At 36.2% G+C, this 24560-nt stretch overlaps 1 protein-coding gene across 1 annotated transcript in view; it reads left to right on the top strand.

The window, feature by feature from the left end:
* KIF11 (kinesin family member 11) overlaps positions 1–24560 on the top strand; it is a 57202-nt gene that overhangs the window by 28695 nt on the left and 3947 nt on the right. The window contains exons 11-19 of the mRNA XM_036735693.1: positions 673–760; positions 2693–2881; positions 9314–9521; positions 11537–11709; positions 15495–15620; positions 15697–15855; positions 18041–18147; positions 22582–22861; positions 23620–23842. Coding sequence (XP_036591588.1) covers positions 673–760; positions 2693–2881; positions 9314–9521; positions 11537–11709; positions 15495–15620; positions 15697–15855; positions 18041–18147; positions 22582–22861; positions 23620–23842 — 1553 coding nt within the window. The remainder of the gene's footprint in view (positions 1–672; positions 761–2692; positions 2882–9313; positions 9522–11536; positions 11710–15494; positions 15621–15696; positions 15856–18040; positions 18148–22581; positions 22862–23619; positions 23843–24560) is intronic.

The raw sequence follows: 24560 nt of genomic DNA, 5'->3' as shown, positions 1-24560 counted from the left end.
AGTTCTAAATTTGCCTAATTACTAGTAGGTAGATCTTTTGAATAAACAAGTGATACTACCTTAAAAATAGCTCTTACACTAGAGTTTATAAATTTGGAATAGAAAGGTGCCAGACAACACAGGCATTATCTTTTTCCAGTATGCTAAGCTTTGTTATGGTATTTTACTCATTTTGAGTATTAATTTACTGTATAATTGATTAATGATTTGCTGTAGTAAGTATGGCTTTTATTATGTCTGTGAATTAAACTTTTTTAATAGGTGGACATGTTCAATTTTATCATGGAGCTTAATAGGAAAATGATTTGGCTTATAGAAATTAACTTCATAGCTAATGTAAAGAACACTTATTTCATTAAGAAAGGTATTACTATAAAACTATTTAGTGCTGGTAATGGCATTTTTATGACCATTTAGGTTCTAATATTACCATCATTTATATCAGTGCTCTGATATAATTGGAGCTAATGATAAATTGCTAGCTGAATTAAAAAGAAATTATGGGTACATTCTCTTCTAATTATGTGTATCATATAGGATCTTAATTAAAATTGAGCCTTGATTCTACAGCCATTTGTAATGCTAATGTTAGGCTAATAGAGTTTTATTTATATCTTTCCAACCTCCCATAAACACTACTTTTAAATTATGTTTATTTTGAACTTTATTTAGGGCTCTGAATGGCAAAATAATTTTGCAAGAGGAGCAGATTACAGAATATGTTGAAAAAATTAGTATTTTGGAAGAGGAGCTTAATAGGGTAAGTATAAATACATTAAAACTATGCATTTTTCCAGGAAGAAGTTGTCAATATTTTGAAGGAAAAAGTTCTAAATCTAAGTGGCAACTGTTTGCAAAACCAGTGTTTTTTAAGAAAATAAATTGAAAAAAGGAAAATAAAATTAAAAAAAATTTTTAATCAAGCATAGAGGCATTTAAACCTTTAAAAAATCCTTAAAATTCCATATTGCATTGTTGTTCTTATTACTTGTTCTTATCCTGTTCTGTTTTTCAACGCAGAGATTTGGGCCAGTCTTGTGTATTCTACTGTTTTCTACTCTGTGACATGGAGGCCTTTTTGATTGTTTCAGTATCCTCCATGTTGTTCCCAGGGATACCGCTTCATTATATTCTGTTCTTGGGAAGCATTTGTAAAATGATCTTTGAAGAACATGCTAATCTTGTCTTCACTAGAATAATATATTTTTTAAAAAAATTTTTAAATGAAAATCAACTTTTCTTTCCTTGGAATATTTTGTAGTATTCAAAGATAATTATGAGACTTAAGTGATTTTTCTTTAGGAAAAATCTAGTTTTATGTATTTGTTGGTGTGCTGAGCTTGAAACTTGGAATCAAGTCTCGTGGAAATAGAATATGTTAACCCATATGCAGTAGAAATAGAGCATAGGATGAATTTCAAGAACATAATGGAAAATTGAAATGGATGAGGGGAAAGAGTTAAATGAATATTTCCAAGATTTTAATGCTAGAAAAATTATGGTACATTTATCTTAGAAAAAGGGAAGCCTAGAAGAGCTCTGGTTTGAGGAAGAGTTTGACTTTATACATTTTTAATTTAGAATAACATCAAGACATCCAAGTGGAACTGTCTTCAGAGATGTAAAGTTAGAACTGGGGAAAAAAACAGCTGGAAATATAAACATTCTTGATAGAAATGATAATTGAAGCCAAGAAAGTACAGTCTCCTTGATGAATTTATAGAGAGAAGAGCAGAGGGCCAGAGACTTAATTTTCATTTACAATCCTATTAGTGGGGCAGGAGGAGGAAATGGTACCAGTGAATGCAACAGAAGGAAGAGTCAAAGCAGATCTAATGCAGTATTTAAGTAAGCCCAGTTAGAAAAATCAGACCAGTGCTCTTTCTGTTACCTCATAGTGATTATGAGCCATGTTTACTATTATCTGGTTGAAATAACTTAAAAGTCAGACTTTATTCTTTTGTTTTATAGTCCTCTTTAGATATAACTTAAAATATGTACTGCTTATTTTTCACTAATAGTATTACAAATGAAGTTTTAGTAGTTTAACAATTACTTTATTGGTCTATCATTCTGGGGACAGGGGGAACTTTCTTTCAAGGTAGCTGATAGAATTGTAACTCTTAAAATTCATGATTTCAAAGAATAGAACAATGTAACTCTTTGTGAGAGAAAAAATGATGAAGTTACTAATGCTGTCACTCATCAGTCAACATATATTTATTAAATGTCTGTGCTGGGCATTGGAGGTATAAGCACAAAAGAAATAATCTACCTGCAGGGAGTTTGTTAGCATTAAATGCTAGTGGGGGAATCAACAAATAACAAAAAATACGTACAACTTAAACATACAGTTAGTAAACTCAAACATATGCATAAGGTAGTTTGGGAGGGAGGACACTAGTAGTCAGGGTGATCAGGAAAAACTCCATGCAGAAGATGTCAAGGGGAAAGAGGTGTTCTCTGAGGCAGTTCCTTATAGCTATGGAGGACAGCCAACACAAAGGCACAGACCATTGCGATCATAATGTGGGGCAGAGAGAAGACTGGATATAAGTGAATTGCTGAGTGAGGGTGTAGGAGGTGACTGGAAAGATTTGAGTTAGGGGCAATGGGGCTACTGTAGTTGATTGAATTAGGGGAGTGATATGATCAGTTCTGCACTTAATGAAATTTACTTTGGCATTTTCAGGTCACAGATTTGTTTGCGGATAACAAAAATGAGCTTGAACAATGTAAATCTGACCTCCAATATAAGGAGAAAGAACTTGAACATACTCAAAAAAATTTACAAGAAACCAAATTACAACTTGTTGAAGAAGAATATGTCACATCAGTTTTGGAAATCACTGAAGAGAAACTTCATGATGCTGCCAGCCAGGTTAGTCATTTTCTTTTACGAAGTTAGAGTTTTTGGTTAATCAGCTTCATTGCCTATTCAAATAAATTCAAGTGAAAAAAGTATGTAACTTCTACTTAGGCACAAAAAACTGAGACACCATTTACTCTGTCCATCAAAGAAGCCAATTGATGCATTTAAGAAAGCTGTCTTGCAGATTTGTCTGTACTCTATAATTTTACCACTAATTGTTGATTTTTAAAAAAAAAATTTTTTTAATTGTTCAGAATTTAATACTAAAAAAGAGGACGTCTAGTAGAATGAAAGAAGAGCATTATGTATGATACCATGAATCTCTTTTCCATGTATCTTGCTTTTTCAAGCGTATGACAAATTGACCATGTTGCATTCTTTTTTAAAACATGTTTTATTAATTTGTTTTTTACTTACCTAGATTTTCCCCCTTTATTTCTCTTCTTACCCCCTCCAAAAGATCTTTTTTTATTATAAGACAAAGTTTTTAAAAAAAAAAAGAAAGTAAAACCAATCAATACATCAAATCAATCTAACTTTAGAGCTAATTGTAAAGGAACTACCAAAGGGGGGAAAACTTCCTTTTTCCCTGATAGATTCACAAGAGAATTCTATCAAACTTTTAAAGAACAATTAATACTTGTACTGCACAAATTATTCTCAAAATTCAAGAAAGAAAAGCACTCTACCAGACTCTGTGAAACTAATAATGACATAATACTTAAACTAGGGAAAGATCAAGCAAAAAAGAAATATAAATCAATCTTATTAATATTGATTTCAAAATTAAGTGAAAGCCTATCAAAGAGACTATAGTAGTTTATCTAAGGAGTCCTTCATTATGACCAAGTTAGATTTGCACTAGGGGGGCAAACATGGTTTATCATTAGGAAAACAATATAATCATTAAAAACAACATCTCAAACCACATAATTATCTTTAGATGTGGGGAAAAAATTGATACAGTATAGCATTCATTTATGCTAAAATTCCTGCAAAGTATAAACGTGGAAGAATTTTTTTTAAGTATCATAAAAATGTATCTAAGACCAAAAGCAGTGGGAATATAATGTACTAGGAACTTTGCCAGTAAGTAGGAGTTAAGCAAGGTTGCCACCTTCCTACAATTATTTGATATAGTTCTAGAAATGTTAATAACAAGTAAGGCAAGAGAAAGTGGTTTAGATGTGGGCCAAGTAGAGATAAAACTATCCTTATTTGCTAATGACGTGATGCTTTTATTAGAAAATCCTGAGGAATAAAAAAAGAAACTAATTGCCATAGTAGTTTCCACAAAATTGTGGGCTACAAAACCCACAAAAACAACAGCATTTCTATGTAAAAACAAAATCTAAGAAGCAATCATGGGAATTATTCCATTCTAAATCAACATGTTAACTTCCAGAGGAGTCCTGTTTGTTTCTTTTTATACTTCCTTCTGTTCGTTTTTAAGTGTCAGTGGTCCTCTTTTAAAATTTTTCCTTTCTTGTGTCACTGTTGCTATCCCCTCTTGCACTTTAAATCCTCCCTCATCTAAGTCAAAACAAAACCTTGTAAGAAGCATAAATCAAGCACAACAAATTCACACAGTGTCCATGTCCCAGTCTCTTTTTCTGCCTTGAGTCTAATAATTAGTGCTGTGTCAGAAGATGTGGGTAACATTCTTCATAGTTTCTTTGGAATCAGGGTTGGTCATTGGATCGATCCAAGTTCAAAGTTGCTTAACTTTTCAATGCTATTGTTACTGAATAAATTCTTTTCCATTGTTCTGCTCACTTCACTTTGCTTGAAGTCATACATGTCTTTTCAGGAATCTCTGTAATTCTCTTTCATCATTTCTTATAGCAAAATAATATTCCATTTATATTCCATTATCTGTCAGCCCTTTCCATTTATATTCCATTATTTGAGCACCCCTTAGTTTTTCGTGTTTGTTTGCTATGCAAAAAGTGTTTTGTAAATACTTTTAAAAATAATGGCCCTGGGGTAGGTAGATGGTGCAGTAAATAGAGCACCGGCCCTGGAGCCAGGAGAACCTGAGTTCAAATCTGGCCTCAGACACTTCACACATGTACTGGCTGTGTGACCTTGGGCAAATCACTTAACCCTGATTGCCCTGCCCAAAAAAAGGTAATAATAATGGTCCTTTTCTTATTTCTTTGATCTCTTATACGTGGTTCCAGTGATGTGCCCATTCTAGTGACTTTTCAGGTATACTTCCAAATGGCTTTTCAGAATAGCTAGAACAATTCACAGCTCCACCAACAGTGCATTAGGTTGCCTGTTCTCCCACTTCCCCTGCAACAATTAAGTTCTTTGTTGTTGTTATCATCTTTGACAATTTGATTGTGAAGTGAAGCTTCAAAATTCCTTTGAATTCTATTTATCTAATAAATAGTGATTTTTTAATATAAAAAATTTTTATGTGCTAATAGTTTACATGTCATCCTTTGAGAACTACCTGTTCATATCCTTTGACCATTTACCTGTTGGAGAATGCTTTTGGTTGTATGTTTTTGAATCGGTTCCTTATATCTCTTGAATATCACACATTTATCAAAGAAACATGTTGCAAGGATTTTATCCCTTTTATTTTTTCCTCTTTTGTCTCTCCAACTTTCCCTTTACAAAGAAGATGATGAAAGAGAACATATATAATTAACACCAGTGGTTTGTAACTAAATTTTTGTTTCCATTCCGCTACTCCTTTTTTATTCCCCTTGCCTTGACCACTGTCACTAGCTTACATTTTTTGTCTCCTAATCCCCACTTCAGGATCTATTCTCAGAGTTAAGGCTGTTTTACTTATGACTTTTCCCTTCCTGATATTATCTTTCCCCTCTAATGATTCCCTCCATATCTCTGCAGTGTGTGTGTGTGTGTGTGTGTGTGTGTGTTCAAATCCTAGTTTGTCCGTTTGAAATGAGCGTGGTTCATCTGATGCCTGTTCCCCTTCCACTTCTTCCATATTTATATGTTCTTCTTCTCATGTGCCCCAATTATGAGAAATAGTAAGTTAATCTCTTTTTTTCCTTTTTTCTGTTCTTAAGTATTTCTCTTACCTTCCCTTTCCCACCCCTCTTAAAACCATAAGAACACTAAGTCTTCTCCTAGGTTCTCTGTTAATCTTATTCCTTAAATGGCCCTTTGAAACCATTAAGATTCTGAAAGGACATTTCTTTCTTTTTTCCTTATTAGAATATTAGTATATATTGTATATAGCCCTTTCCAGTTATTGAAATAAATTTATCCTTCTGTTTCCCTTGATCCTTGTGTTTGTATTTCAAAGTTTCTACTCTTTCTATTTTATTAGGAATGATTGAAAATCCTCTTTTCCATTAAATGACATTTCTTTTTCCTTACAGGATTGTACTCAGCTTTGTAGGTTAAAATTATCCTTGGTTATATGTCTTTTGGAATATTGTATTCCAGACACACACACACACACACTTTAACCTGGAACCTCAGGATTTTGGCTATGATATTCCTGAGATTTTTACTTTGGGAGAGTTTTTGTTTGGGTTTTTTGTTTGTTTGTTTGTTTTGTTTTTTGCTATTTTCACTTTGCCTCTCTCTTCCTAAGCTTTTTAAAATTGTGGCTTTTAAGGAGCTTGTTTTTTTTTTTTAAATCTTCTGCATTTAAATCTTATTTTTGGATTTTAATCAAATTTTTTAAAATTAGTATTCTGTTTTCTCTCCTTGATTCCCCTACTTCCACTGGAAAACAAACGAAAAAACAAAACCCTTTGTATCAAATATGCAGAGTCTAGAAGAACGTACTCAGTGGCCATGTCCAAAAATGTTAAGACCGTTCTGCATATTTAGTCTGTCACTCTATGTCAGGAGATTGGGTAACATGCTTCATCATTGATCCTCTGGAATAATGGTTCCTTATTTTATTAATCAGAGTCCTTAAGTCTTTGTAACTGTTAGGATTCTTTTCTGTTTGCTAATTGTTCCTGCTCACTTCACTCTGCATTAGTTCGTGCAAGTTTTCCCAGATGACTCTGAAACCATCCCTTTCTCTTTTTTTCTTAAGGAATAAATTCCTTTACATTCATATATCATACTTTGTTCAGCCATTCCTCAATGGTTGTGTAACCCCCTAGTTTCTAGTTTTTTCCTGTTACAAAAAGAGGTGCTAAAAATGTTTTCATACAGGTGGATCCTTGTCTTTTTTAAAAAAAAAAATCCTTGGGGACTACAGTCTTTGTGGCTCCAGCCACTTTGAGCACCAGCTCAAAGTATCTTTTTGAGCATAGTTCCAAATTGCTTCCCCAAATGGCCAGAACAATTCACTGCTCTACCAGTAACGTCTGTTTTCCTGTACTCGTTTCTAAATTGATCATTTTCCTTTTCTGCCAACTGTGTGAGGTGGAACTTCGGGTTGTTCTAATTTGCATTTCCTTAATAATTAGTGATTTGGATAATTTTTTACCCAAAAGGTAAGCACCCCCTTTAGTTTCTAGCTTTTTGCAACTGAAAAGAACCACTATAAATACTCTTGTATACAGGTCCCAAAAGTCTTAATTTCAGAAGTATAAATGCTCTATACTTACCAAAAACGCTACAGAGTTACAAAAGACATAATTCGAAATTTTAATTATTTAAATTTATTTTTACACTCATGTAGTTTTGTGAATTTTGAATAATACTTAATTTCAATTCTTTGTTTCAGTTCTTCATAAGGTTAGGGTTATATACAAGTGCAGTCCTTTCAGTCACTGAGCAGTAACCAATGAAGGTTTTTACAAAGTTCAAAAATCACCTGGAGGAATATAGCATAAGAAGTTGAATTTTAATAAGACCCAACAATATTTTAACATTTTAAAATAACCCTTTCCATGCTTATTGTGAGTTTGTAGCATTTAAATATACTTCTGAAGTTATAAAAGTTTAAAATTGCACTAAGACTTTTGGGGCTATATATGAGGTTTTTTTTCGTTCTTTGATCTCTTCAGGGTATAGGCTCTGTAGTGATACTGCTGAGTCCCAAGGTATACATAGCTCAATAGTTTTGAATTGCTTTCCAAAATGGCTGTAACTTTCACGTTGTGGAGTTTAATTCTTAGTTTATCTGCTCTTCGCCTGTTTTCTGGGTCATTTTTTTTAAGCAGTAACTTATTATATCATCATTTCTTTTCTGTCTTTTGATTTTGTTCTAATACTTCTTATTTCATGAAGTCATTGATTTCTCTTTAGTCCATTCTAAATTTTAGGCTGTCTGTTACTAGGGTAGATTTTACTACTTTCTGTTCTAAGCTATTTCTCCTTCCAGTTCTTTATGAAACTTAGATTTTATTTTTTAAAATCTCTTCATTTCTTCTAGGCATTCATGTAGTTCTTGTGGAAAATCATCTTTTTTTCCTTTGAGATTCTGCTTTCAGTTGTTATAGTTATTCTGTCCTTCTAGGTCAGATTTTTGGGTTATCTGGATTTTCAATAATTCTCAAAAGTGATTGGTGTCTTCACTTTCTCTCCAGCCTTAGTTCCTGAATTGGGGCTTTGTCCCCTGCTGTATTTTTGGGTTATGTTGGTTATCCTTTCTTGGTCTTGAATTTATTTGGATTTTTTCCCCGACCTCCACCTCCTGGGAATTTCTGTACTAAGGATGCTGGTAGATTTTAGGTCTCTGAATCTTTGAGGTTCTGAACACTGGCTATTAGGGCCAGGAGCTCTTGGGACGTTTTCAAGATTCATTCTATTGGTTTCTGGTCACCTGGAGGCTTTGTCATGGGACTTTACTGCCTTTCTTGCTTCCACACACAGAGCCTTGCAGGAACAGGTGTCTCTGGCCCATCTCAGGTCCTGTTGGGAGCTTCTGCCTTTTTTGCTCACAATGGCTACAGATTTTTCTGGCAAGTCCCCTTTTCTCCTGCCTGTGGACTTCTAGCTAGCATTTGGTGTAGTTACGTGGTAGTTGAAGTCATTCAATGTAGTCTAGAGTATCATTGGGTTTCTTGATTGTTACTCATTCTAGAGTTAGTTTTAGATTTTTACTGGAGTGATTGTGTAGGAACTGGGCTGCCAGATTCCAGTCAGAAATGGAAAGTTTACTGAATTTAAAAAAAAAAAACTTAGTCCCGAGTGATGAAAATGGAATAGAACCTTAATGACCTTTAAAGAAATTATCCTGAAAAATCGCAGGATCTTGATTGGTGATTTACAGCTACATTTCCACATTACAGAGGAGTAAATTGTATAAGGACATAGGTAACAGACCATCTTTTTAACAATTAGCTGGAAGTGGTAATAGGTATGAAATCTAATCTAAAAGATATAAAAAACATTTCTTTGTGGAGGGACAGAGAGTGCAACCTCATACTTAATTAGCACCACTATCTTTCACCATTATTTTTCACTTAAATCCCTCCTTTGTACCCCAAATTCTATCTTAATTATATATTCTTACTAATGCTACATTTTTCTTTTTTAAAATAGTTACTTACTACTGTTGAAGAGACGACAAAAGATGTGTTTGGTCTACATTCAAAACTGGATCGCAAACAAGCAGTTGATAAGCATAATGCTGAAGCCCAGGAGATATTTGACAAAGACCTGAATAGTTTATTTAATAAGATGGAATTTTTGATAAAGGATGGCACCAAAAAACAAAAAGCCATGTTAGACTCATACAGTACTTTATTTGGTATGCTCAAGTTCACTGTTCAAATAAATTTTTAATGTCCTGATTTATTTTAGCTTTTAATTTATATGTTGGTCTCAAATTTAATAAAATGTTATCAGTGTGACTTTGGGAATATGAAATATATTTTATTATGTGTCAGGTTTTTTAACCTAGACCAGGTTCAAATTTTTATTCCCCTTGATTCAATATTTAATCAGTCCTGTATTGCAGAGCTTCTAATAGAAATGATACTGTCTTCATTATGGTCATAGGCATAGATAGTATCATTCTCTGCCATTAGTATATCATATTATGGCCATCACTGGCCAGATTCTCTAGTACCAATTGATTGAGATAGAGAGAGAGTGCCAACTTGTTTGAGTCCTGTCTCTGACATAAACTAGCTCTGTGACTATGAGTAATCATGTAACTTCTCAGTGCCCCAGGCAGCCAGCTTTAACACTATAAGTTGGAGAGGAGGATGGAGTCTCCATACTATGTGCTCATTACACTCAAGAAATCTCAGGTCTAGACCATATAGACAAAATATCTAGAGTTTACATACTTCTCTAAGGCTTATAAAGCACATTTATTTAGGTTATCCCATTTGATTCTTACAACAGCTCTTGGGGGTAGGTACCTATATTTATTAAATCAAAGTAATTTTTGGCAGATGAGTAAACTGAGGCAAGTCACTTTTTCTGGGCTTCAGTTTCTTCTCTAAGTGGGATGGACTAAATTTACTAGTTCTAATCCAACTGCAAAATTATGATTAAATAGCTAATTATATGATATAACATTGCAATGTAAATTTCACTGTAAGAGATTTGTTTCTAAATTCCATTCCATGGTGTATTTATTTAGTACGTGTGCATATTTGATACTGCAAATTCTAATAAATTATTGGATAACAATTCAATAAGTTCAACAAACTCTTAATTCCTGGGTATAAAGAATAAGCCAGATTGGCCAGAGCATAGAATACATACAGATGACTAGTATAAGGGAAACCTAAACAGATATGTTTCAGATTGATTTGGGCCTTGAATGCCAGCCTAAAGAGTTTGAACTCTTTCTTTTTCCCCTTTTTTTTTTTTTTTGGATAGGCTACAAGACACCATTGAAGGATTTTGAGCAAAAAGAATAATAAGGCCAGATAATTACATTAAAAAATATTAACATATTAAAGATAGGTTTGAGGGTTAGATAGTGTAAATAGAAAAAGTCATTAGGAAGCTGTTGTTCTCCAGGTATCTGTGAATGAGGGTATATACTAGAGCGATCAATAATTTAAACAGGACTTGTTAATTGTTTAGATGTAGAAGGTGAAATAGAAGAATCTAAGTTAACATCACAGTTTCTTCCAAACATAAGAGACTGAATACGTGTTGATGCCACTTAAGAGACTAAAGTCAAAAGGAGGAACAAGTTTTGGGAAAAAGTTTATAATCTTGGTTTTGAACTTGTTAAGTTTGAAGTGCTTCTGGGTCATTCAGGTAGACACGTCCAAAAATCAGTTGGAGTCACAAGTCTAGACTTACAGAAAGAGGGGAAAAATAGCACTGCAAATTTAAATTTGAAGGTCATCCCTGTAGAACTCATAGTTGAAATAATGGGAATTACTGATATTGTTAAGTGAGCAAATGAAAAAGGAAGAAAAGAGGTCAAAAAGAGAACCTTAAGAAACCTTCAGGAATCAGAAGCCTGAAAGGAGGCAGGGAAGGAGCAGTTAAGAGAGGTAAGAAGAAAGCAAGCAAAGTGCGATGTCCTAAGAAACCATGGGAGGAGAGAGTATCTAGAGTCTAAAAGGAGGCTTGGTCGATAGTAAACACATGAACAGTATCTAGGTCAAGGAGGGTGAGGATTGAGACAAGGGCACTGGATTTGGCAATATTGGTCTAATAATTGGTCATTAGATGTTGGAGAAACATTTTTGGTAGAGTGTTATTGAGGGATTGAGAGAATGAGGGATTGGATGCTTAAACTTGTCAACTTTGAGAATAGTATCGATTTTAAATAACATTTTCTTTTTGTAGGTCATCTACTATCCACTAGTTCCTCTGCACTAGACAGCATTACAGCAACTGCACTTGGATCTCTTACCTCGATTTCAGAAAAAGTATCTATCAATGTTTCTCAGATTTCGAATATGATATTAAAAGAAGAATCTATAGCAAGTGAAAGTAAAACTATTCTCCAGAAATTGGTGGTAAGTAAATAATTTTGTGTCCTCTTATGAAACAGTGTTGATGGTCAAGCATTCCAATTTAAGCTATATAGTCACCATAGAGACTTTATCGTGATAGCAGTCAAATACAATAATGTGGATCAAGGACTTTGCAAATTTTGAATCAGTTTATAAATGTGAACTGCAATACTAAATACTATTATAATACTATAATGATGAGATGTTACTAATGTGATATTTGAAATAGATGTGGTTTCATTTTTTCTTAAAAAACAAAACCAAATAATTGACATCAAATGAATAAACCTGCTGTGGAAACAGCCTCCTCTTACTCCATGTCCCCCCCATCCTCCTCCACACACATTCACCTACACTCTTCTGATTTATAAAATTAAAAGTAAAGAGATAATAATAATTTAATACTCTAGAAATGAGGGGCAGGTGTCTTCAAGGGATCAGGATATATTTGCAGGATCCACACATTGGTTAAGTAACCATAGCTCTAGTTCATATTCAAATGGGTACAGTGTAGAAGAACTCCTTTGGAGCCAGCGGACATTAGGATTGCTGGTCTCCCTTCTCTGACAGAAGCCAGTATTAATCATTGACCTTTTCTGGCCTGGCAAGAATATGAGGTAACTACTTTAAAAGCTACAGCATTATAAAAAGATGTTCAAGTATCATAATGTTTCTGCAGTTCTAGGACTATAGGAAGCAACTCTTTGTGTTCTTGGTGTTATAAAGTATTCTCGTTCCAGTAGCCATGTGTATATATATCTCATCTTCTTTTCTTGTCTGCCAGTACAGAAAAGCTACATCTAATATTGGTCCATTCAAGGCAAATGGAAAAAATTTTAATTTTACCCTCTTATTTCATTAAAGTTCATGTAACTCTTTTTCTAGCAGAATTTGTATATCTCTTCTTTCCCAGTTTTGTATCTGAATAATTTTATTTGTATCCAGAAAACTGTTATATGCCCATATATATACATATATGTAAACTTTTTTGGTCATGGATTATAGATCTGTTTTCCAGGGTGTGTGCCATCTGTTTATCTTGCTTAGTACAAGGTCATTTCCAGAATTCATAAGCAAGTCTTTTTCCCATCATCCAGATCACAGTGCCTAGTGGTTAATGTGTTTGATTGGTTTAAAAAAAATTAGATAATATGTAGTGTCTTTGTAGGGGTTAGTGTTATATATTTGAGCCATTTGATTCTATTGAGTATAGCCCAAGAGTGGGGAACCTGCGGCCCTCTCGGTCTTCAAGTGTGGCCCTTTGACTAAATCCAAACTTCACCGAACAAATCCCCTTAATAAAAGGCTTTGTTTTGTAAAACTTGGACCCAGTTAAAAGGCCATGCCCAAAGACCTAGAGGGCCAAGTGTGGCCTTGAGGCCACAGGTTCTCCACTCCTGGTACAGCCTTGCAAGCAGTGGTACATTTACTTGATTTTGTGATTTCTGTTTATTGATGAAGTTGTGTGAAACAAAATCAAAAACCTTGCTAAATTCAGTTCCTTTTAAGTCTGACAAACATTTTTTATATTAAATACCTACTATGTGTAAGGTACTCTGCTAAAGAGAAAATATAACATCCTCTTATTCCCCATGATTCTAGGCTTATCAATGCCTTAGAATGAGTTTATGTTAGTGTGACAGGACTCACCCCAAAACCATGCTAAATGGTGATATTACTCGGTGTCCTCTTCCAAGTTTTTGCCAAATGATTTTGTGGTAGTTTTTTTCTTTCCCATTGGTTTTCCAAGTATAGCTACCTTGCAAACCTGTAATTTCCAGGATTGCCTTTCTTGTTTCTTACCAGAATATTAGGTCCCTTTCCTGTCTTTATGTAACTCCTCTATCCATTTTTGTACATATTATTCTGAAAAAACAGATGAATGCCCACCAATGACTTTCATCTTTTCATCTATTTCCTTGGGTAAGTCACTAAACTTTCCTGGGTCACATCTTCCTTACCTATATATAAAATGAAGAAATTGAACTAAATCTCAAAATCTCTTTCAGCTCTAACATTTGGTGATTCTTTTAGTACTCTGGGATATGTAGGTACTGTTGTTGTTCAGTCATGTCTGACTCTTTGTGAACCCATGAATCACAGCATACCATGCCCTTTTATCCTCCATTATCCCCCAAAGTCTGTCCAAACTCATGTTCATTGCTTCCATGATACTGTCTATCCACTTCATCCTCTGCCAGCTGACTAATGCTAGGACATCCTATAGATAGCCTATAGGATGTGTAAAATGTACCCCCAAACTTATCCCTCTTTCAGACTTCTCCACGTCTGTTGAGGGCATCATCACCTTTCCGGTCACAAGGTTTGCGTCTGACTCTTCTCTCTCCCTCAGCTCTTAGGTATGAGGAGTCACCACATTTTTCCTATCCTTCTTCCCCATCCCTCATTCATCCCCTCTTCTCTCTTCTCATTTCTGCCTGAAACAGTAAGGCAATAATAACAACTTGGATGATAATTGTCAAAATGCCTCTGTGGTTCTGTATCGCAAAGTATATGAGACTCTCCACATAGAAGGTAGAAGATGTAAACCATTTATTCAGACACCAGAGAACCAGATCCCATAACCAAATGCTTAGCTCCCACAGTCAGTCAGTCCACTTCATCATAACAGCAAGGAATCCAAAACATTCAATTCAGAAAATCACAACATGGAGCCTCAACATCCCAAAACCTCTCCAACCCCCTGCTGGGGTCTTCCCCAAAACAAACTCACAGCACAGCTAAGTCAGCCTGTTCAGTTCTAACAACCATGTAGGCAGCCACCAGCAGCCATATTGTCTTTCTCTCTCTTTCTCCCAGCATTTTCCGTGACATAACTTCCTTTTCCTGACAAGAAGCTCCTCCCACCACATGTAACTTAGGCTTCCTGTGACGTAAGCAAGTTACGTGGCCTATTAATGGGTGGGAAAGATCTTTAAATCAAAATTGCTAATGTACTGCCCTCTTCACCTCTCACCTAGACTTCTCTATTAGTCTCTAAGTTGGTCTCCCTGCTTCTAGTCCTTTCCTGATCCAAAGTGATATTTCTGAAATGTACATTTGACCTCCAGGATAAACTCCTGTATTTAAAGCCCTTCCCAAGCTGGCTGTCACCACTTTTCTAATATTTCTAACATTACTTCATTCTGCTCTTCACCTAGAGGCAGGTGGATAGATAGCACAGTAGATAGAGTACTGGTCCTGGGATCAGGAAGACCTGAGTTCAAATATGACCTCAGAAACTTAGCTGTGTGACTGGGCAAGTCACTTCACTTCTGTCTGCCTCAGTTTCCTCCACTGTAAAACAGTAATAGCACCTACCCCCTAGGGTGGAGATAATATTTGTAAAACACTTAGCTTTTGCCCATGCCATTTCTCTTGCCTTTGTACAATGATTTCCCATGTCTGAGATGTATTTCTTCCTTACCTCTGGCTACCTGAAGCTTCTTTCATAGAGCACTTGAGGTACATAGCAAGGCCTTTTGTGACTGCCAACTATCACTGCCTCTCCCTTGCCCCCCCCCCCATTAACTTTCCCTCTTTAAATTTTGTAGTTAAATAATTTGTATTTACTTAAATGCATGTTCCTCTCCCCCCACCCCCGCCCCAGCCCTGCCCCTGAATGTAAGCTCCTCAAAGGCAGAAACTGTGTAGTTTATGCAGTAATGAATATTTAACCAGTTATTTCTAGAATTTCTTAACTAAGTTTAATTTAATGGTCCTAGTTTGGAGCATTTAGAAGATTAATGCCTCTGTGTGTGTGTGTTTGTTTGTTTTTATTACCCTAGGAAGAACATAAAACTCAGCTTGATAAATCACTGGAAATGACTCTTTCCCCTCTGGTGGTGTCTCTGTTGGAATTCAATTGTCAAATGAATTGTAAATTCAAGAGTCTTCTGCCAGTAGCCAATAAGGTAATAAATGTTTCATTTTTAATATTTGAAAGTGAACCTCAGATTAAGAAAGAAACTAAATCCTTTTTCTTCAAAGATAGAAGATCAAAAAAAGGAAGTGGATGACTTTCTCAGCACACTGTGTAAAAGTCTACATGAACTACAGGACAATACTGATGCGTCCTTGGCAGAATCTCAGAAGCATTGTGAAACCTTAATGAATGAACTGAAGACAGTGAAGCAAACCCAATCACAGGTATCAAATGAACAGCTGCTTTTATGAGGGCAAGGGTAATTTGATGGATCACATTTGCTGGAAGAAATGTAAGCATTCTAAAACTAGCATTTTAAAAAGTTTCAAAGTTACTAATGCCCTTCAGACTCTTTACTGTAGCTGGATGTGATGCTTGTCATCCCTGCCACCAGGGAAGCTGAAGGTGGCACATCTCTTGAGCTCCAGAGTTCTGAGCCATAGCATCCCATGCTGATCTGGTGTCCTCACCAAGTCCCACATCAATGTCATAAGCCCCCAAAAGTAGAATGTTACCAATTTGCCTAAGGAAGAATAAATCAACTCAGGTCAAAAATTGAACAGGGCAAAGTGCTAGTTCAGGCTTGTGAGTAGCCACTGTATTTTCAGCCTGGGTGAGATAGGGGAGACCTAAAAAAGGAAAGAAATTCTTTAATCTCTAGCAATTGGAAATAGCCTACTTAAAGTTAATCAGTCAGCATGTTTACGGTATGCAGAACACTATCCCCAGTATTATTGACAGAAGACAGTATTGTTTACATCAGGCTAAAAGATGAGGTCAAAAGGGAAAGATTAGCAGTATGATAATAAAAAGGAAGACTATAACAGCTCTTGAAAATGGAAAGTTTTTAGCTTCTTTTTATCAATACTTTTTCTTTAACTTCATGTTGATTTTTTTTAACGTCCTTCCCACCATCCCTTATCCAGCAAGGTATCCCTTGTAACAAAGATTTTTAAGATGGGAAGCAGTTTAGCAAAACGAACCCACACTTAAACCACTTATGTCAGTATATGAAATATTCCACACCTTTAGTTCCTCAGCTCTGTAATGAAGGCAGAGAGGCTTGTTTTCTACTTTGTCTTTCTTCTCAATATTATAACTAAGGTGGGGTGACTGAGCCTCTGCCTTAGGGCTCCAGAAATGTAGAGGGAATTGATAGGAGTTGTACTTCCTCAGCAGATAGAAGACAGCTCAGCTGAGCAAGAATAGTTAGTTAATAGGAAGCCTTCTCCTGAAGTGACCTTCTCAGTGGGGCTGGACCCTTGTGATGTCTTGAAATCTTTCTGACTGGACCCTCTGTCCAGTCTCTCCTGATGCCTCCCCCAAACACCTGGATCTGTCTTTAAAAGTTGATTAGAAGACAACTTTCATACAATTTGCCCTGGGTACATTTTAATAATTACTGATTATTAGTGATTGTTCTGTCTTGCTAGGGTGATCTGAATAGTCTCTTATACAGCCAGCTTGACGTTTCTTAGTCCCTTCTTGCTCTGCATGACTGGTGAAGTATTCAAACCATGCAGTCAACTAAATAATGCTTTTGAGTTCTTCTTATTATATTTAGACCAAGTTGTTGATAAAAAAATTTCTGGGGAGACACAATTTTCTAGCTCTTCAGCTTATTCCATGCATTCTCCAACTCCTATTATGACTTTATCATAGCACTTTGTGGCTTCTTTCAAATCAGGGAGATTTTGAACCATGAGTGTAGAGAAAGAACCACTTGATCAAAACCCATTTATAAAGCAGATGTGCATGTAATACCACATTAGGCTTTCAGCAATGAGTGCCTAAAAATACCAGCAGGTGGGGATGTTGCTCCACGAACCAAATCTGACAGAGGAACCTTGAGACAACTTTTTTCTCCAGTGCAAGTTGCCTTGGGTGGGAAATGAGGCCAAGAGGACGGCAGGAACTCCCCAGCCCCAGGACTTCTGCATCTGTTCTTCTCCAGACAGGCTTTAAAACACTTTAAAGAAATCATGCCAGATCCTACTTTTGTTATAATCTTGAGAAGAAACTATGGCAAGGGAGCTACAATCACGCTGTTAACCCAGCGTAATTCAGTTTGGTCTCAGCCTTTGATATGAGAAGACTTTTAGCATTGGCATTTGCAGAATGCCTCATGTGTTCACTCTAAATTGATAGCTCCTCATGTGGTTGAAGGAATGGCACTTGACTTTGGGAGTCAAGAGAGCCAAGTTCAAGTTCTATCTCTACCACTTACTGATTGCGAGAACCTTAGATGAGTCACTTCAACTCCTTGGGCCACAGATTTTCTATTTGGTCTTAGGATTACTTCTCCCCTTTTGTTATCTATATCATTGCTTTACTCCATTATTCTAATTAGTCACTCAAAAGCTAACTATTTGTTTAATTATGTAATTTGAGGGGTTTTTTCACCTACAGGAACTTTGTCAGTTAATGAATCTTTGGGAACAAAGATTCTCTGCCTTGGAGGAAGCATGTGGAAATATCAAGAATCCACTCAGAAATATTCAAGAAAATACACAACAGTAAGATGTTTTTCATTCCTTCTTGTAATTATTTTTAGTAACATCTATAAACTAAAATATTTGATTCAACATAAATTTCATGTAAGCCCTTGAAAAGAATTTTGTTAGAAATTTAGAAATAGGATTGATATAAAAGGATAACATGGATCATTAGCTCTTGTTTTGTAGTCATTTGGATGAATTAATTAATGAAAAGCTATTTATTAAGATTTTAGTTGTGCCAGGTACTATGCTAAGTATTAAGAATATAAATAATAGCAAGTCATTCTTTGCTATCACAGACTTTCTGGCTGGAGCCCAGGTTTAAATGCCAAGCAGAGGATTTTGCATTTGATCCTAGATACAAAGAAGGAATTTAGAACAGATGGATATGTTCACTAGGTTGTTGAGAGACATGGTGCTGGTCATACAACCTTATTATTCATTTAGGTAATGGACATCAGATTTATTATTGCTCTTTAAAAGGCTAGTGATCAAAAAAAAAAAAGGATAGTGATCATTTTCTTTAGCATTTCTACCTATCTAAACTGATAAAATAATTTTTTAAAATATATTTTGTTTTTTAAGTTCTCACAGTGTATTTTTATAATGTGTTTGTTTTCCCAAATTGAGTGCTTTATACATTTGGAACAATGAAATGGGTGAAAGTCAAGTGATTAGCCATCCTTGCAGATCTTTGGTATTCAAAAGCTATTTACTTTATTGATGCTACTTCATCCTGCAATGCCCAAGAGCATCATTGAGTCTCTTTACCCCAAAGTTCCCCATGTGCAGGTAATCTGGTCCTTCTGTTAATAATATATCCTAGAAACAAAGAAATAAAGTCTTGTAATAAGGGGTTAATTTACAATCGGATGTGTGCTTATTTCGAGAATCACTTTCTTAGTGGTGAATATATTCAATCATGAAAACCAAGTTATATAGCAAAAGATTCCTTATCAGTGTTGAAAACTCAATCAGAGCCAAGGGACTTAGTTGTTGTTAAGTATTTCTATCATCTCTGCTAATGCTGTGAATTACTATTCAGGATATTTCATTCTTAAAAAATGGGCATGGTTTTCCCAAGCATCCTTCTATCCTAAATCATTTTGGGAATGATGATCAATTGTTATCCTTCAGCTCTCCCTTTTCTAGATTATGTAATGACTGTTGCCCTTCTGTTTTCACTTGTCAGATCATACCTTTATAACATTTTACAGTGCCAAAAGTTTATACTATGATGTAATATTCTGATGACAATTTTAGTTGGCTCTTCCCAGGAGATATCTAGATACCTTACTCTCACCATTATACACTGAATTGCTTCTAAGAAGATTTCTAATAGTTAATTCTCTCCACAATTTGACTGTAGTGTTTGGTTTTACGGTGCTACCTCAACATGTTGACAGATGTGGATAATGCTGTTTTTAAAAATAGTTTTTTATAAGCCTTTTTAATACTTAAAATGGGACTTTTCAGCATTTTCCTTTTATTTCAATCAATGTTCAAATCAAAATCCTTTGATTTGAAATTATTTGGTCATGGGTATATATAGTACGAAGTAAAGAGCTCACTAGTAGCTGACGTATAGCACTTTAAAAGTTACAAGCCCTTTCCGTACATTTTCTCTTTTGAGACTCAGCAATATCCCTGAGAAGTCGGTACTATAATTATTAGCCACATTTTACAGTTGAGGAAACCAAGGCGCACAGAGGTGAGCTGATTTGTCTTTGATACCATGGCTCATAAGTACCAGAGTCAGGATCTGAACCCAGGCCTTCATGATTCCAGGTCTGACCTCTACTAAAAGATAAATAATACATAATCCCTACCCTGAAAAAGCCTGTAGTCTTTTAGAGGTGAGAGAGAGAGAGAACCAAATAAAGTGCAAATTAGAATAAGTATAAAGTGCTACAAGATCAAATGAGGTATAGCCAACGTGTTGATTTGTTTGATTTGATTGTATTTATTTGTTTCAAGGGAGGGTTTGAGGGATATCATTTGGAAGAGACAGTGATGGTTTTTTAAGTACATCAATAAAACATTTTTGAAAGGGAGAAAAAACAGATAACAGAGAGAGTTCCAGCTTGGGAAGTTAGAAAAGGCTTCCTAGAGGTTCTGAATTTGAGCTGGGTCTTGAAAGATGGGATAGAATTCTATCAACAGGCAGATAGTGGGGTACAGGGAATATTGCAAGTTTAAGGAACAACACTGGCAAAGCTGTAGCTGTGAGAGAGTGTGGCATGTTAAGGGACAGTGAATATTCAAGAATGTGGGGGATGTTTATGAGATGAAGTCATTTGAGAGAAGGCTAGGTTTGTTTAGGCCAGATTGTGGAGAGACTTGAATGCCAGGCCAAGAAGTTCCAATTTTATTTGGTAGTCTGTGACAAGCCATTAAAAGTGTGCTAGCAGCAGTGATTTGATCAGATCTGTGTGTTAAAACGGTTAGTCTGGCACTAGTATAGTAAACAGATTGGAGGGTAAGAGAATAGTGGGGGTAAGGTCTTACACCATGGTAGTCCAGGTGAAAGATAATGATGGTCTGAAGTGGAATAATGATAGCATAGAAATTTTGCAAGAAAAATTATGGAGGTAGAAAATTAGTAGAACTTGTCAGTTGGTGGAAGAAGAAAAAGGAAGAGTCAAAGACGACTGATGTCCTCAGCCTGGGTGACTAGGAGAATGGTACTGTCATTGGTGGAGAAAAGCAACTCAAAGAAACTTGGTTTGACCTGTCTTGAGGTGCAATGAAATGTCAAGTTGGAAATGTGCAGTTGGCAGCTGGAAATGTAAACCTGAGGCTTGGGAGAGACATCAGGGCACGAGATTTGGAAACCTTCTGCATAGAAGTGATGATTACCTATGGGATGATGATGTACACAGGGAAGAGAAGAACACCAAGAAATAAGGTTAACATTAATGGGATATAAGGAAGAAGACACCCATGAAAGGGGAAAATCAAGATGGCACAGATAGAAGCTGTTGGAGAATCATGATGGTGATATGGTCTTGTGGAATCCAGTGGATTCAAGTGTCAAGAAGATAAGAAAGGTTGCTTGACAAAGATACTGGAGTAGTTTGCCATTTCCTTCTCAAGCTCATTTTATAGATGAAGAAACTGAGGCAAATAGGGTTCAGTGGCTTGCCCAGGGTCACATAACTAACTAGTAAATGTCTGAGACCAGATCTGAACTCAGGAAGAGAAATCTTGGTGCTCCATCTGTTGCGCCACCCAGCTGCCCAGAGGAAGGTTAGCAATGAATGCCAAATTCTGCAGATGTCAAGGAAGATAAGGGCTGAGAAAAGCCCGTTGTATTTGGCATTCTGGTATTTTGTAAAATGGGCATGCTAATATTGTAGTACCTACTTCACCAGATTGATGCAAGGCTTAACAATATAACATCTGTAAAGCATTTTGCAAATTTGAATGCATTCTATTAAAGTTAGTTATTATAATTATTGTTTGGTGAAATTTGGGACCCATTTCAATAGAATGGTCAAAGTGGAATCCAGATTACAAAGAATCGAGTGGATGGTGAAAAAGTGGAAACAACAAATACAGACTGCTTGTTCAGGAAGTTTGGCAGGGGAAAACAAAGAGGGACATGGTGGCATCAAAGGCATAGTTTTGTTTTGTTTTGTTTTTAAAGGCGTGAGAGGCCTGAATGTGTATGTGAAAGAGCCTGCTAAAAGTTTTGAGGGGGCTGTGGTCTCTTTAGGGGATAGCTATGTAAAAGGAACAATTAAGGGGTAAGAGATATAGGAAAATTCTGTTTATGACAGAGCAGTGAGTTCCAGAGAGCACAGTAGAAGGGCAAGCAAGAGTGGTTTTGGTTTGAGTTAGAGGCAGGACTGAGAGTTTTAGAGAATGGCTGGAGGAAGCAGGGTTTTGCCGAGGGCAGGGGCTCAGGACAAGAAAGATTGGGGAAGCAGAGTGGAGGAGCATTCTTCGCCATGGGGGATGGAAGGTGAGCAAATATCAAAGTTTCAATAAGAATTTGATGAAGTGGAATATTGGTGAAGTAGTCTATGCCTTGAAAGGAAAATCTAACCTCCAATTATTATGAAGCTCTGTTGATGGTGTGTGGGACTTCAGTCAGGGGAGGTGTACAGCCAAGGGTCTCCGTAAGTGACCTACAGGTTAGGCAAGCCTCAGAGTGGGGAAGAAGAATTGTAGTCATGGGAGAAAGTACAGGAAACAGAAATGATGATCTGCTGGTAGAGGAAACCTCAAAAGACCAGGTGCATATGAAAAAGTGGACAGAGATTCCCTGATTCACAAAGAAATAGTCATAGCCTCTTGGTTTCATCTCCCTACTCAAGTCATAAATCTCATCTCCAACCAGTAAAAAAGTTGTAAATAAAATGTGCTGATTTACGAACCATGCAAAAAATCACATTTCATATTTTATCAGGTATCCGTAATTGCAGCTTTGCCCTTTTTTTCTCACAGGCGTTCCAAGGACATCATAAGCAGTACAGCTTCTCACAACAAAAAATTCCTTGTTGTTTCTGATGATTTGTCACAAGAGCTCAGGCATTTTAACCATCAAAGTGCTGAGTTGGTTGAAGAGTCTATCAGACATTGTGAGCAGCTCAGTTGCAGCATTAAAACAATGTCAGAGGAGAGCCAACAGTGGTATAATGATGTAAATACAAGTACTGTCCACTTTTCAGATAAATGGATATCTGGCTTACACAAAAGGAAAGCAGAACTTGATAACTTACTAAAGGTAATGTTTTTAACTGGAGCCTACTTTGAGGAGAAAATTATTAGTCAGAAGATTGAATATTTTTGTCTAGGAATTTACATTAAAAGTACATTTCTTTCTGAAGTGATTCAACCATTTCCTTTTTGAGCTTGCCCTTAATGCGTAACTGTGACAGTAAGTGAGCCTGATTTCATGCTTTGATTAACTACTCTCTTGTCTGAAGTCTAGTAATTAAGAAGCCTAAATGGGTTATACCTACTACCTACCTTTGGATTTTTTATTGCTTATTAGCATCTTAAGATAGAATGCTCCCGCCCTCTAATGTGTAACACCTTGCTTATATGTGCTTTCTACTTTTCCACTACGCTTTCAAGTTTTTTGCCTCAGTATTGTGCCAAGTGTCTAGTGTCAGGTGTGGGGAATCTGCAGCCTTGAGGCCATGATCATAGGTCCCCAAGTATGACCCTTTGACTGAATCCAAACTTCACTGAACAAATCCCCAAGGATTTATGGCCTTGAGACTGCAAGTTCCTCGCCCCTGCTAGTCTGCTAGCATGTACTTGGTAGCCACTCAAAAGAGAATTGGTAACTGGCTTGTGGCTTGACTTAACTTTCTTGAATATAACACTTGCTTGAGTCCTTAGCCTTCGTTTCTCCAGTATTCCCATAAAGGAGAATCAAAAAAGTTCATCATTTCAACTTGTCAGAAGAAGAAATGCCGTTTTAAAGAACCTGCGAATCTGATTGTTTTGGCAAATTTTCGTTTATATTCTCTTTAGGTTGTAAAGCAAGGTTGTATTACATCCAATTCAGAGATCATGGAAAAAGTCACTGGACAAAAGGCAGTACAAGACAGCCAGCTGACTGCCTTTCATGATGAGATAACCAATGACAAGGAAAAGCTGGTGGAACAGAGTCAAGAACTAAACAATATCACGAAAAGTGGCTGGAATAAACTGAATTGCTTCTTGCATCAGGACCTGAAACTGGATATTCCAACAGGTAGTTTAGGAGGGAAACCAAGTTATATTGTTACAGTAGCATATGAGGCTGAATTAAATTTCTTATTTTATTAAATTCCTGTCTTTTTTTGTTTACTGAATAATGAACATTATGCTAGGTGTGATGAGAACACAAAGTATAAGACATCAATAGAGAATGATGGGACTATATTTAATGTAGTATTAGATGGGAAGGGGGGCATTGCACATAACAGCCATGGGACATCTGAGAAGCAAAACATCATTATGGATTGGAGTAATTAGTAAAAACTTCATAGGGTTACAGAATGTCAGAAATGGAAGGGAGTTTGGAAAGCATCCAGGTCTGTCTTCTTGTTTTGCAGAAGTAGAGGCAGCCTCAGAGAAGTTCAGTGGCTTCGGGAAGGCCACACAGACTCCAAGCAGCACAGTTAGTGTTAGAGCATGGGTCCTTTGGCTCCAGATTCAGAGTTCCTTCCACTTTACATAATATATTCTAGGAAGTGTGACTTAAAGTGGATAGGATGAAACTAGGTAGGAGGAATCATATGTGCAAAGCTGCTCAGAGACAAGCCTGAGAGGGGCCATTTGTAGGACATTGAAGATCAGGCCTGATTGAGGTGGAGAAAGGGCTTATGGTAGTGTGACATAAGGCTGGCAAATAGAAGCCAGATCCTAAATGATAGAAGATCAGACATCACTGATTTAGGGCTAGGGACTGCTGAGCTCATCTAGTCCAG

The sequence above is a fragment of the Trichosurus vulpecula genome, chromosome 8 (assembly GCF_011100635.1).
Source record: "Trichosurus vulpecula isolate mTriVul1 chromosome 8, mTriVul1.pri, whole genome shotgun sequence".
NCBI classification, from domain to species: domain Eukaryota; kingdom Metazoa; phylum Chordata; class Mammalia; order Diprotodontia; family Phalangeridae; genus Trichosurus; species Trichosurus vulpecula.
Note: the sequence above shows the minus strand (reverse complement) of the source record. Positions and strands in the feature narration are given on the sequence as shown.